The sequence below is a fragment of the Cynoglossus semilaevis genome, chromosome 15 (genome assembly GCF_000523025.1).
Source record: "Cynoglossus semilaevis isolate Cse_v1.0 chromosome 15, Cse_v1.0, whole genome shotgun sequence".
In the NCBI taxonomy this organism is placed as follows: Eukaryota; Metazoa; Chordata; class Actinopteri; order Pleuronectiformes; family Cynoglossidae; genus Cynoglossus; species Cynoglossus semilaevis.
The window spans coordinates 10,056,267-10,068,711 of record NC_024321.1 but is presented as its reverse complement, the minus strand read 5'-3'; the positions used below and the strand labels follow the sequence as shown (position 1 = coordinate 10,068,711).

General features: G+C 40.4%; 1 protein-coding gene across 1 annotated transcript in view; it reads right to left on the bottom strand.

The window, feature by feature from the left end:
• Positions 1-12,445, bottom strand: part of dock2 (dedicator of cytokinesis 2) — a 90,370-nt gene that overhangs the window by 69,456 nt on the left and 8,469 nt on the right. The window contains exons 17-21 of the mRNA XM_008327028.3: positions 11,184-11,385; positions 7,843-7,940; positions 7,666-7,755; positions 6,965-7,065; positions 4,831-4,965 (exon numbers count right to left, since the gene is read on the bottom strand). Of these exons, the coding sequence (XP_008325250.1) occupies positions 4,831-4,965; positions 6,965-7,065; positions 7,666-7,755; positions 7,843-7,940; positions 11,184-11,385 (626 nt within the window). The remainder of the gene's footprint in view (positions 1-4,830; positions 4,966-6,964; positions 7,066-7,665; positions 7,756-7,842; positions 7,941-11,183; positions 11,386-12,445) is intronic.

Sequence of the window (12,445 nt, the reverse complement as noted above, 5' to 3'; positions counted from 1 at the left end):
TACAACCTGAGAGGACGGAGAGGAGATAAAAGGATCAAATCAGAGGAGGGAAAAGATCGACTTTAAGAGAAAAAAAAACAGGCGATGATTGTCAGGAACTCTAATGTGACAGGATGGAGGAGAGGAAAGGAGGGAGAACAGACAGGAAGTGGACCCTCCTTGGGCCGTGTACTCAGTGAAACCCCGTGAATCCTCATGCATGATAATAAGAGGCTTTGTATTTCATAAGAATTTGTGTTGTGCGTAGTCAAACAGACAGTAAGACGGATGATTTCTATAACAAATGTGCGGACGGATATTTGTTCCACGAGCGTTCTGTGAATTTCGATCTCATCTCATTTTCCATTTTTCCTGAAAACAATATAAAACTCTCTTTGTAAATGTATCACCCTGCAGCGTTTTCTCTGTCCATCAACATGAAAATTGATACTCGGACAGTGATAATAAAGTCTCCGACGCTGCACATCAACTTTCACTCAACTATCAGCAGGAGAAGGAGCAAATAAATAGTTTATGTTTTGATTCAAAATAAGACACGCAACCCACTCGTTGCCATGATGTGGTTCAAATGATATTCAACTGTGAGCCCTGACGATCAATATTCAATTCTCACATGTGAACCTGCAGTCTGTGACACCCAAGCAAACACCACTAAGTGATTGCAGAGCTGTGCTGTAAACGCCTGTTGATCCAAACGACAACAAACCAGAGCGGTGATTTGACAAGTTCTAGTCACTGGAGGAAAAGTAATCAGTGATGGAACACTGCCGGCCGCGATCACTGTAATTCTCCTCCTTCTTTAATAGGCACTTGTTGTTATTCACGTCACCGACCAACACTCACTCTTTACCATCGCTGCAATTCAACGTCTATCGCTGTCAAACTCTTCCCCTTATCCAATTCTCCACCCATTTCCTGTCCACATCCACCTCACCCACCCTGGGTGATTCAGCGAGGCTGTTTGAGGTCATAAAAGCTGGAGGGGAGGATTATTTCTGTGGCAAAGAGAGAATTCAAACATTGGGACGGGAAGGTGGGATTAGGTGGAGATGGAGATGTTATCGTTAGGATCTGATTTGTTCTACTTAATCCAGCAACGCTGTCGCTGCATTAATGTTGTGCATGTGTGTGTAAGTGTGTGTAAGTGTGTTTGAGGAAGGTTACTTTAAAACTACTTTCAGGACCCAAATTAAAAAAATACAGAGCAGTCAACGGTAGATAGGTTGTCACATTAAAACTAAAAGAAACAAAGCCACGTTCCTAATGAGGTTTAGCTCTTAGCTCAGCAGCTAAAAAGTCACTCAGCTTTGTTAAAGTGCATTGGTCAACGACAGTAATACAGGACAGCAGAAACGAAGGGTAGAAAAATGATCCAATAATTCTGTAGAAGAAACAAAGGAGCCACGGTGAGGAAAAGTGAGTCAGAGCAGTGAAATAAAACTGCTGGGTGGAGGAGGAGGACGGCTCAGCATGTTGTTGTTGTTGTTGTTGCTAGCTAAAAAGAACAAGTCTGGTCTGAGCAGACCACTTACAGATGTCACCGTGCTGTGATTTATTTTCCCAAGTTAAAACAGAATGGTGGAGGCAAGTCTTGTTGAATTTGAATTGATCCCTGCCTTTAATGCTGTTGCTGCTGGTTCCAAATCACCTTCTGCCCCAATAGTGAGAGGAACCAGTGTTAAAGACAACGTCAAATCACTTTTTATATTGCCAACGTGACCATTCTCAACGGCAAAAAACTGCATATCTATAGATTGTAAATATGTATGATTTGGGTTACACTTTTGTATAATTTCTTGACATTTTTTTCATAATAATAATTCCAATATTTAGATTAAAAAAATTATGAAACACAATATACAAAATATATACTGTGAATATATATAAATACACTTATCAATATACATATAATTTATTTTGGGGGTGACAACTTACCTAGATACTTGGATTATTTATGGTTCATCATGATATATATGCTACAAAAAAAGGCTGAAATATTTAAAAATAAATCCAAATATTTTGTTCTTACTAGATCTGTGAAATGTAAACGTATAGAGGAGTACTACAGACATATTACAAGGATTACACAGACATAGACATAGACAGATATTTGGTCATGTATAAATATAATGGTATTGTATGTATATGTAGAGTCGATAACTGCTAATTGTTTTATCTTTGAATAGAGACCAGTGGGTCAACAGACAAAACGTTGGACATCGCCCTCCCATACATTTAACTGCAAAATCAACCATTGATTTAAACCTATTTTGTGAAGATGGAACAGGACCTCTGTCAGTGTTGTATACTGACTGATGAGGAGCAGGAAACACTGGTAACACAGGTAAACACTGTCAGAGAAACTAAATAGTGTAATAAAAGATATAAAACGTTAAAAAATGTGATGATTGAAGATGAAGGAGAGTAGAATTAAAGAAGACAGGGACGATAAAATTAAACAAAAATAAAAAGTAGCGAGTGCTTCAGGAGAGGAAAAAAACAGACAACTGTTGAACCTGACCACAGGGAAGTAATGAAGGCTACAGACTGTGAAGGACGAACCCAAGGAGGTGAAGGAAGGAGCACAACCTGGTACAACGTTCCTCACATGTTTACATAAGTAAACTCTTCACACTCCTGCACTTTGACTTTGCACTGACACCAAGTGGCTATGACGGGCTAATAAATCTTCAAAACTGCCTACTTAATTATTAATGGCCGCAGGTCGCGGTGCTGATAATAACGGAGTCTTGCAGACGCAGCCACAGCCGGCGGCTCCCATGAATACCTGATTGTCTCACAATGGCAGGGCCTTACAGGAGGAGAAACCTGATGTTGGAACTTTGGAAAGAGAGGAAGCTGGAGTTGTCAAGTGCAGCTGGTGGTCCAGAACAGATGGATTAGGACAGAATAGCAGTGGGAATTTTTCAAGTTCTAAAACAGCCCAAGCGGGGGGGGGGGGGGGGGGGGGGGAGGATGGAGCTTACTGAAACTGAGCAGGAGAGTAAACACTGTTTTCACCCTAGAACTTTCTCTGTAACTTTTTTTTAGTAAGGTCCACTAGAATAGTGCTACCCAAGCTAACCTATTTTGAGCCAAAGCTCATATTTTACTTTGGAAAAATCCCACGGGACACCAGCAAATAAAACTGTCACTGATAAGTAATGAAAAATAAAGATTTTCTAGTTTCAATTTCTTCACTATTCAATTACTCATTGTGAAACCTGGGTCCGTTTAGTTGAACACAGCACTCATATACTAGCAGAAATGGAAGAACAAAAAGTAATATATTGATCCCATATTTGGGACATTTTTATATTAGCAGCAGATATGGTGTTAACAGGCTGCCCTTACCAAGCATCAAGCATGTGATTCCTCTGGGAATCAAACCCAGGCCTCTCTGCTTTCTGCTTCCAAGGCAGGCGTGCTAGCCGCTACACTATGGAACTGATCGCAAACCAAACAGAACAAACACCTAGATCTTCAACTCACCACCTGCCATCTAGTGGAAACGTACTGCATTTTTTTCTGTTTGGTGGTGTCACATTGACAAACTAAGACAAATTATTTGCAGTAAACTCCAAATACTTTTCAGAAGAGTGGTTGGAAATCACTGCCCTCTGAAAACAACGCTGGCCAACAACCAACGATACAAAGGTGTTTCTGATGACAAGGCTTTTGAGGTGTAGACTGTCAGGGGTTGGTTTTTGTTGACATTTATAACTTTTGTTGGACGAACTAATAGGACAGATGCTGTAGAAAGGAGAAGAGATGGATTACACACATTAACTCAGAAAAGTCTCTGCGCAGTTATTGCCAAATGCATTGGCAGCACTGGAACTGTCTAATAAATGGATGAAAATAAGAATTTCTGTTGGAAGTAATGACAAAAAAAACAGTCATTGTCAATATGCAGTGGGATAAAATTGATGACAATCTCACCACTTATGAAAAAGTAGTGTGTCTAATTCAATAAGAGATACAGTTGAAATAAAAAAAGTGTTTAAACATATGAATAAATGATTTGTGTCTGTAAACAGCTACAAGGAATTAAAAAATATGTAGAAAAATATAATTACGATGCTTCATCAAAATTATGTCGTCAGGGAAACAGGACTAATTGTTATAAAGTTTTCTTTGGAATGTATGAGCTCTTGTACAAAATAAATTACTAAAACCACAAATGTCTGGTGTAACTGTCAAAAAAAAACCCAACCACAAAATCAATAAACATTCAGATTAATTCCAAACAAAACAAAGCCTGAAATGCCCTTCAATAAGATTAGAAATATTCTCTCCTGTGGTCCACAAAGAGAGACAGAGGGGGAGGGAGGGAGAGAGAAACACACAGAGAGAGAGAGAGAGAGACAGGTCCCTCAGGTACGACACTCAACACTCAATTATGAATCATCTTTCTGATCTGCCAGCTTCAACTATGGCTCTGCAGCTATAAATTCTGTTGACACTCATCGTATGGTACGGTTTGGCCGTGGCACAGTGGGTGTCATCAGCCTCTCCCGCCGGAGCGTTGGCTGGTGTACAGTGGGCTGCCCATTCAGCAGCCCTGCCCTGTCATTAGCTCTCATTTAGATGCGGCACTTCATCATCAAGGCTTATTAGCAACGTTAGTGCTGCAATCAGCAGCTAGTTCTCACAGTGCTGTCAGAAACAATTACCACAGCCCGGCCGAGGCCCTGCTACCCCTGTGTGGGTGAGAGAGTGTGTGTGGGAGTGTGTGTGTTCACCATTATGGACATGTATCTACATCGGTATGGGACGAAAAGGGAATTTGAGGTCATGATGAAAACAATGGGCCGCACGAACACTCACTGGGAGTACAGCATGCGTGAACGGACGATGAACTTGAAGATGTACTCCAAAGCTTTCAGGGTCCGCAGGATGGGCTCACACTGTTCACCTCGACTGGACACATCCAGATATCGCTTCAGCACTGACATCAGCTTTCTGCAAGAGAGCGAGAGCAGTGGGGAGAAAACAGGAATCAGACAAGGAGGATCAAAATCTTTGGACTTTACACCAGTTTGGAGAGATAATCACTGACTCATACCTTTTAGAGTAGAAAAGGTTGAGAAAAGAAGGCAGATGAAAGTAAAAAAAAAATCCCAAATAATTTCACAAATCAATTGGTCTACATCAATGGTTCTCAAACTTTTTATACTCTGTACCACATTGAGCTCTGTGAGTACCACCATGATGACCAACATTAGAATACAGCAGCAGAGGCCTTCACTGTTAGCTTCCAGCACAAAGGAGAGATGTTTATAAATGTTTATGAAGATGTTTATGTTCAAATGTTGTATTAATTGTGAATGGTATGTTTCAGATTTATTCAATTGAAAATGTAAATGTGAAAATATGAATTTGTCCCCTCAATTGAAAATGTAAATGTGAAAATTTGTCCCTGTGTACCACCAGAGAGCGCTAGTGTACCACTGGTGGTAAGCGTACCACAGTTTGAGAACCACTGGTCTACATTGTTGCTCATTGATGATTCAAATATTAATTTTTCTTATCAACATCTTCTTGAACTGCACGTGCAATTTCGGCCACAGAAGAGTTCCCTTGATGCCAGAGAAGTGTGGGTGGCACCAGGTGAACCTTCACATCACATGTTGATGTGCCTTCAGCTGCTCAGGCAGTCTGACTTTGCATCGACTTAATGGCACACCGTGCAACCAAAGTGGATTTATGGAGGGTTGGAATATTTTGATTTGTGACATGGCAGCTTAAATTAAACTGATCCTCTTCAAACTCCCTTCAAATGAACTTTAATCTTGTTTCCTTGTTATCACGGGAAACTTGAGGAAGAATACTTCCTCCACGTCTCAGGTTTTGTTTTGGTGCAGGGCTGGAGTGTGTGCACTTTGTTCCCTTTGAGAAACACAGGGCAGTTAAAAAAGTTCCAAAGGGGAGTTGAGAGAGTTTTTACATAACTGCCTGAGTGCTGATGGGCAATGTGCTGCAGTGACCCAGCAGGAGGGAGGGGGGAGCGATGCTGAAGAGACAGATGATTGAGTGAGGAAAAGAAAGGAACTGAGACAGAGAGGAGGAGGAGCGCAGGGGGCTGTGGGGGGGAGGAGTAGGGGTAATTGGACAAAAGAAAAGTCAGAGGATGAGGAGGCAGGGAAATCGTACGGATGGGAATTGAGAGACGGAGGAGTCGGAGATGTTTTTAATTTCCTAACTAAGGCTTTGGCAGTGCAAACAAATGTTTTCTCTGGTGCCCATTGAATTAAAGTGAAGTGAATTAAGTGAAGAGAAAGAGCAGCCAGGAGTGTCTGAGAGGACGGCTGAGTGCCTGCGCTGTTTTCCACCAGAGAGGCAGCCTTAAAGCTTTGGCAAGCAGAGAGAAAAAAACACACACACTCTCTAATCCTTTTCAGTCAAGTCGAACAAATGCAACACACACACACTCACACACACAGGCATTAATCTCTTCTGCCAACATTAGCATTAGATCATATCACCGTTTGCTACAAGGTTAAACACGACTTTTAAGGTGGTGTTGGTTTTTTTGGTAAATTACTTGAAGAGAAATGGACTCAGTGTTGAACTGAATCTCAGCCAGAGTCAGATGTAACTCAGCGAGTGAGTTGACATTTAATGGAGTCCACAGCAAAATGACTTAACAATGAATTATGGGTCGCGGCGAGTGTGTGTGAATGTTTAATTGATATTCAACTCTACTGAGGCAGATTTATGCAGCTGTCTTTTCCTTGTCCAAACATTAGGGCTCCTTGTTGAGTGACTTATTAGAAGTCAAATCACTTTTCTCCTGAATGACTTATAGCTGCGCGGTGCCTCTGTCTTTATGGAGTTCATATAAGGTCTGCTGCGTGATACTCTGCATATGGTGCTATAAATATCGTCTTGTGCGTTTCAGGACGCTCGTACCTCACCGTGAGGTTAATGGAAGCGGCTTATGATGCAGGAAATCACCTACTTGTAAGCCAACGTGGCGCTAAAATGCTGCTTGATGTAGGCCTCCAACACTGTGTTGAAGTGCTGGAACTTCCTGTCAGCGATCAGACCGATGATGTAAATCTGGAACACGGAGAAACAAACACAGGTAATGTTGTGTGTTTTCAAAGTACTACACTCTACTGCTCACCCTATAGATACTCTACCATCACTGTATAAATGTTCTACACAACGGGTGGGGTGAGGGAGGGGGAGTGCATACTGAACTGGTGTAAAAGAAATTCCACAGAATTCTGAAAATAATTCTTAAACGTGAGTACTGCAGGCAGACGTTTTTGAGTTGAAATAAATGTTTTGGGACTTTTTTTTTCTTCTTCTGACGTTTTTGAGTTGAAATAAATGTTTTTTTTTCTTCTTTTTTTCATATCAAGTTTTACTTCTAACTTTTTAAAATTCCTCTCCTCCATTAAATAAAAACCTGTTTAAATTTTTTTTTTCAAGTTTCGGCTTAAGTGATTAATTCAACACAAATATTAGGACTTTCTTTTTTTTACTGCTACTTATGATACAGTAGTTCCAAATGTGGGGGGTGTGCCCCTTACATGAACCAATGAGTAAATGTTGATGGGGTGAGGCAGCAAAGCCGACAGTTTAAGATGTTTCCCATTGTGATATTTTCTTTACTGATTTGTCGTTTCATTTTGTCCTTTTGTCCATTCTTACCAAGGCGTCAAACACCAGAATGTCGTAATCATCGGTCTGAGAATGTTCCATCATGATGTTGAAGAGAGCGTCCAGAGTGTCCTGCAGGAACTACTCACACGACGAGACAAAAGAACAGCTTCAGTGATAGAACACCCACACACACACCTGTGTGTATTCTCACACACACACACTGACCTTGACTACTTCCTCCCCGTCGATGATCTTCAGTTTCTCCAGGTTGTCTCTGAGCAGCTCAGGCCGAGTCCTCCACTTCAGCAGCCCCAGCAGGCCCACTGCAGAGGGACAACGTTAACTGTAGCAGCTGTGTACACATCTGTCTTACTTAGGATAGATATACTGCCCCCTACATGGGGCCATTTGTCAGCAGAAAATTCAGGAAAACATTTATTTTGTGTCATAATTTTAATATAATTAATTCATCACCGAAAAACTGCAGTTACAGAAGAACTCCATGTCATAATGTGCTGCCTGCGTTAATTCATGAAATGAATAATTTTATGGGAGATGACGACGTCATTGGACTGGTGGGCCACACTGTAGACTGGCCCCTAGTGGTGAGGACAACAACTACACCAAACAACTCTCATTGAACAGTAATGACTAATATCCATCACCTACGAAAAAAATGTACCTAGTTGGTGCATATTTGTGGTAGTATTTATGTTGTACTCTAACATACTGTAGTTTTCTTGGCATTGTTCCATATTTATAATTACATCATTTGGATCAGTCATAAAAAACACATTCATTAGACCCAGTGTTGTCTTTCTGCTTCACCAGTATTCAGAAAAAAATACAATTCACTTTAATTATTCACAATTAATCATGATAAATTAAAAATGTGATTAATCATGATTAATCCATAGCCTCCTAGTGATGAATCTAATTAAAAATGTTGAATGAACTGACAGCCCTGATATTTACTCCATCTGTGTTTACTTTTTGATCTCCAGCTGAAAAACAACGGCTGGTGAGTATTTGGACGGATGCTGGTGTTGCGGTCAGAGAGCGGTCCAGAGACCATCGGCTAAATATTCAAATATAACTCTGGACCTTATCTCTGGCACAGTTTGACATGAGGAAGAGTCTAATTTCTCTGCGGGGCTGCCCACTTGATCCTGACTTGATCCCCTGTCTAATAATTTTTGACTCACTAAGCCAAACCTCAGCTGGTGGGCTGCTCCAAAACAAACCGGTCTGTGGTTGTGTGTGTATGTGCCGTTGTGTGTGTGTGTGTGTTGTTGCACAGGTGATTAATAGCACAGGATAATGTTCATTAAAGTGATGGACTGTCTTTCTCAGTAACAGCTGTTGGACGGCACCTGTGTTTTCTGTCTGCAGTGTCCTGTATGTGTGTATACATTTTTTACACTTTAGCGTGCGTGCATGTGTGCGTGGGCATGTGTGTGTGCGTTCACGGCTATCTTCCAGAGTGTGTCGGACAAATTGACGACCCCTCCCCACTAATAAAAACACTGTGGCCCAACAGTTCTGCCCTTCAGTAGCTAACCATCCAACGACACTCGCACACATTCACGGTTCACGCGACATTAGGCTGATTAAAATGCTGGTGACACGCTGTTACGATGTCTCCGTTACACGAACATACCCCAGCCTTACATCCTAGAAACTGACTTTTTGACTCAACCCTGAACCTTAAACCTCAAATTAACATATTTCTGAATGAAATGCTGCCTCTGTCAACACCAAAAAGATCAGATAGATCAGTGGAACCCAAGGACCAGTCAGCTGGTACCAGCCATTACTGAGGAAATAAAACATTTTATTCTGTTAGTATCACAGTCTGAATGCCCTTTTGTTTTGAAACATTACCAGATTGTCTTTATATTTAAAAAGTAAATGGCTATGACTGGACTGGATTCTTTTTGAATGAAGTAAATTAGTTAAACTGAAGTACATTTTTTCACTGTGTCCCACTGAGCCCCAGAACCAAATGACCTACGGACCGTCACCGGTCCCCAGACCAGGGGTTGGGAACCCCTGAGTTAGACTACAAGCAAGGCCAAGTCAGAAAGTTCTAGGACAGATGAGATCATTTCAAAGATGACATACATAACAGTATATGACTACACTTCACAGCACGGTCTCTTTTATTTATATATTTATTTTTGAGTAGCACAGGAAGTGACTAAGTGTCAGCAGCCGTGGGCATTCTCTCCGAGTCTGTCTCTCTAAACGTCCTCAGCACACACTCCTGCAGCGTTTATACTGAGTTGACATTTATGAAGCATACGTTTCCAAATACAATTAGAGGATTTTAGGTGAACAAATAATGTATCACAAAACATTGATTTTTTTTAATTAAAACAATTTTGTTTAATTCTTTCTACTCTGAATTTAAAATCAATACTTAATAATTATTGAAATATAATTAAATTATTATAACTATTATTATTATTATTATTATTATTATTATTATTCACCTTGTTTTCGGTTTTCATTTTGTTGACTTGTAATTCTCATCAAAGATCTTCTCTTCTGCTGTTTTTTTCTAAAACTCAGACTTAATGAAAACAAAATGGGAAACAATGTGTGGCTAAGTAAATGAATACCTGTCGTAGGTCCCGAGGGTCGTTTAGATGAGTTATTGAAAGACAGTTTTATTGAAAGTCATCCGACTAGGTTTAATTTAACTTTGGTTCCACTTCCAGGTGTAAAACTAAAAATGAAGATGATTTACATTTCTGCTCATAAACTCTTAACAAATCCCTCCTAAACTATGATCTACATCAGTGTTTCCCAAACTTTTTTTCTAGGGACCCATATTTTAAAGCTCACAAACCATCGCAACCCAAGTCAACAGACATTATTCTTAAACTCTTGTGAAAACGTGACGCAAGACGACCGAAAAAAAGAAAACTCTTGCGACCCACCTGAGGGTCCCGACCCAGCGTATGGGAAACAATGTTCTATATTATGAATCAGACTAAATGATGTTTATAATGTATCCTGGTTTTTTTGACTGCATCAGATGTAAATAATCAGTCCACACATTGATGACAGTAAACAAGTGTGTGTGCGGTGTCATTATTTGGCGGCCAGTCCTTTCTCAGATGCACTTCCCCCAGGAGCCTCTACTCTGCCTTTATTGATCCTGCCACAATGACAAAGAAATGCTTCCTGTATTTCATCAACAATCTCGGTTTCCTGGAATGATTATGGTAATTTCCCCCGAAAATAAAGTCCAAGAATTGATGATGCAATTTGCAGACAGAATCAGGCGTGATTTCCAGCTCAAATAGACTTCTGGAGACTGCTTTTGTCCTTTCCCAGTTTCACACCTGGCCAATGATTTATTGTCTCATCCCCATCTCATTACTGTGTCGGAGGAAANTTTCTTCACGTTCGTGTTTGACAATAAAAATGTTTTGATCTACAAAACCACAGCTGGAGATTAAAGTGAACAGAAGATCTCAGCAGCAGCTCACCTCACCTCACACACACACACACTCACACACACACACTCACTCACACACACACACACACAGACGTACCGTTCTGTGTGAGCTTGGTGGAGCAGACCAGGGTGGAGATGCTGAAGCTGTCTCTTGAGCTAACTGACAGGCCTCCTCCACCTCCAGACACGGAGCTGGCGCTGCGGCTCAGTGCTGCCATCTTGTGATTGTCTCCATGCTGGGGGCGGGTTGAGGGAAGTGACAAGTAAGAGTTGACGTCTTCCATGCGCTTGCTGTCGCCCTGAGGAGAAAAGTTACATCAGTGAAGACACGTTTGGTGGTTTGTTAAAACAACATTCATCAACTCTGTGTAATTCATTCATTCATGTGAATAAAAATGAACAGAAGGCAAAGAATTCTTAGACAACTGGATGAAGTCCAACTTTGGCTCTGACAGTTGGTTCACAGCACCTGTGTTCATTTTGTTGACATTTTCAGTGCAGACTTAGCTAACTGCTAATGCTTGTTGGCTTTTAGTTATTACTATTATGTATTTCTTCAATATGTTAAAGAATAATGTAATACTGTAAAATCAGTTGTAAGATTATAATAACAACAACAAGAACAATAATAATAATATTTAAAATATTTTCAATTAATTACAACAAGATCTGATTAATTACAGCTTTCAATAAAACAGTTTCTTATTAGAAGCTCAATCAATACACATTATATTTTAGTCTACTTTATTCTTGACATTAAACTAAAATCAAAACAGTTCCATTGACCATTCTGACAAGTCACAACTTTGTCATAAAACTAAGACTAAATCAAATGTTTACTGTCAAACCTGAAATTGTGGAGACAAACTACTGTAATTTTTCACTATTTTGGACCAAAAAAAATCGAATGTTACACATAATTGAAGAAACACATAAAAGGCCAAAGGCTATTTATGGGAAACAGTACGAGTGAACGTGTGTTTACCTAATCTCACACACTCATACATCACTTTGTCATATTTTATCTGCCTCAGCTTCTTTTAACAAAAATAGGTGTGAAATCTCCAGGAGACAGCGTCAGTCCAGTCTAAAACCCCAGCCTCACCCGTGATAATACCGTTGCACTAAGTAGTAATGAGTGAGTGGGCGGCGACGCGGGGCCTGGGAGATTAAGGCCACGAGTGGCACAGAGATGGAGGGGAATGCAGGGATAACGAGAGATAATCAAGAAAGGCCAGAGAGGGGTTCATCCATTTGGTCTTTGAGTGATTCATCAGTAATTAATCTTCATTGCGTTTGGCATTTCATCAATAAGGGATTCAAACTTAGCTCTGGCTCATTTGGCAGCAAATCTATTTG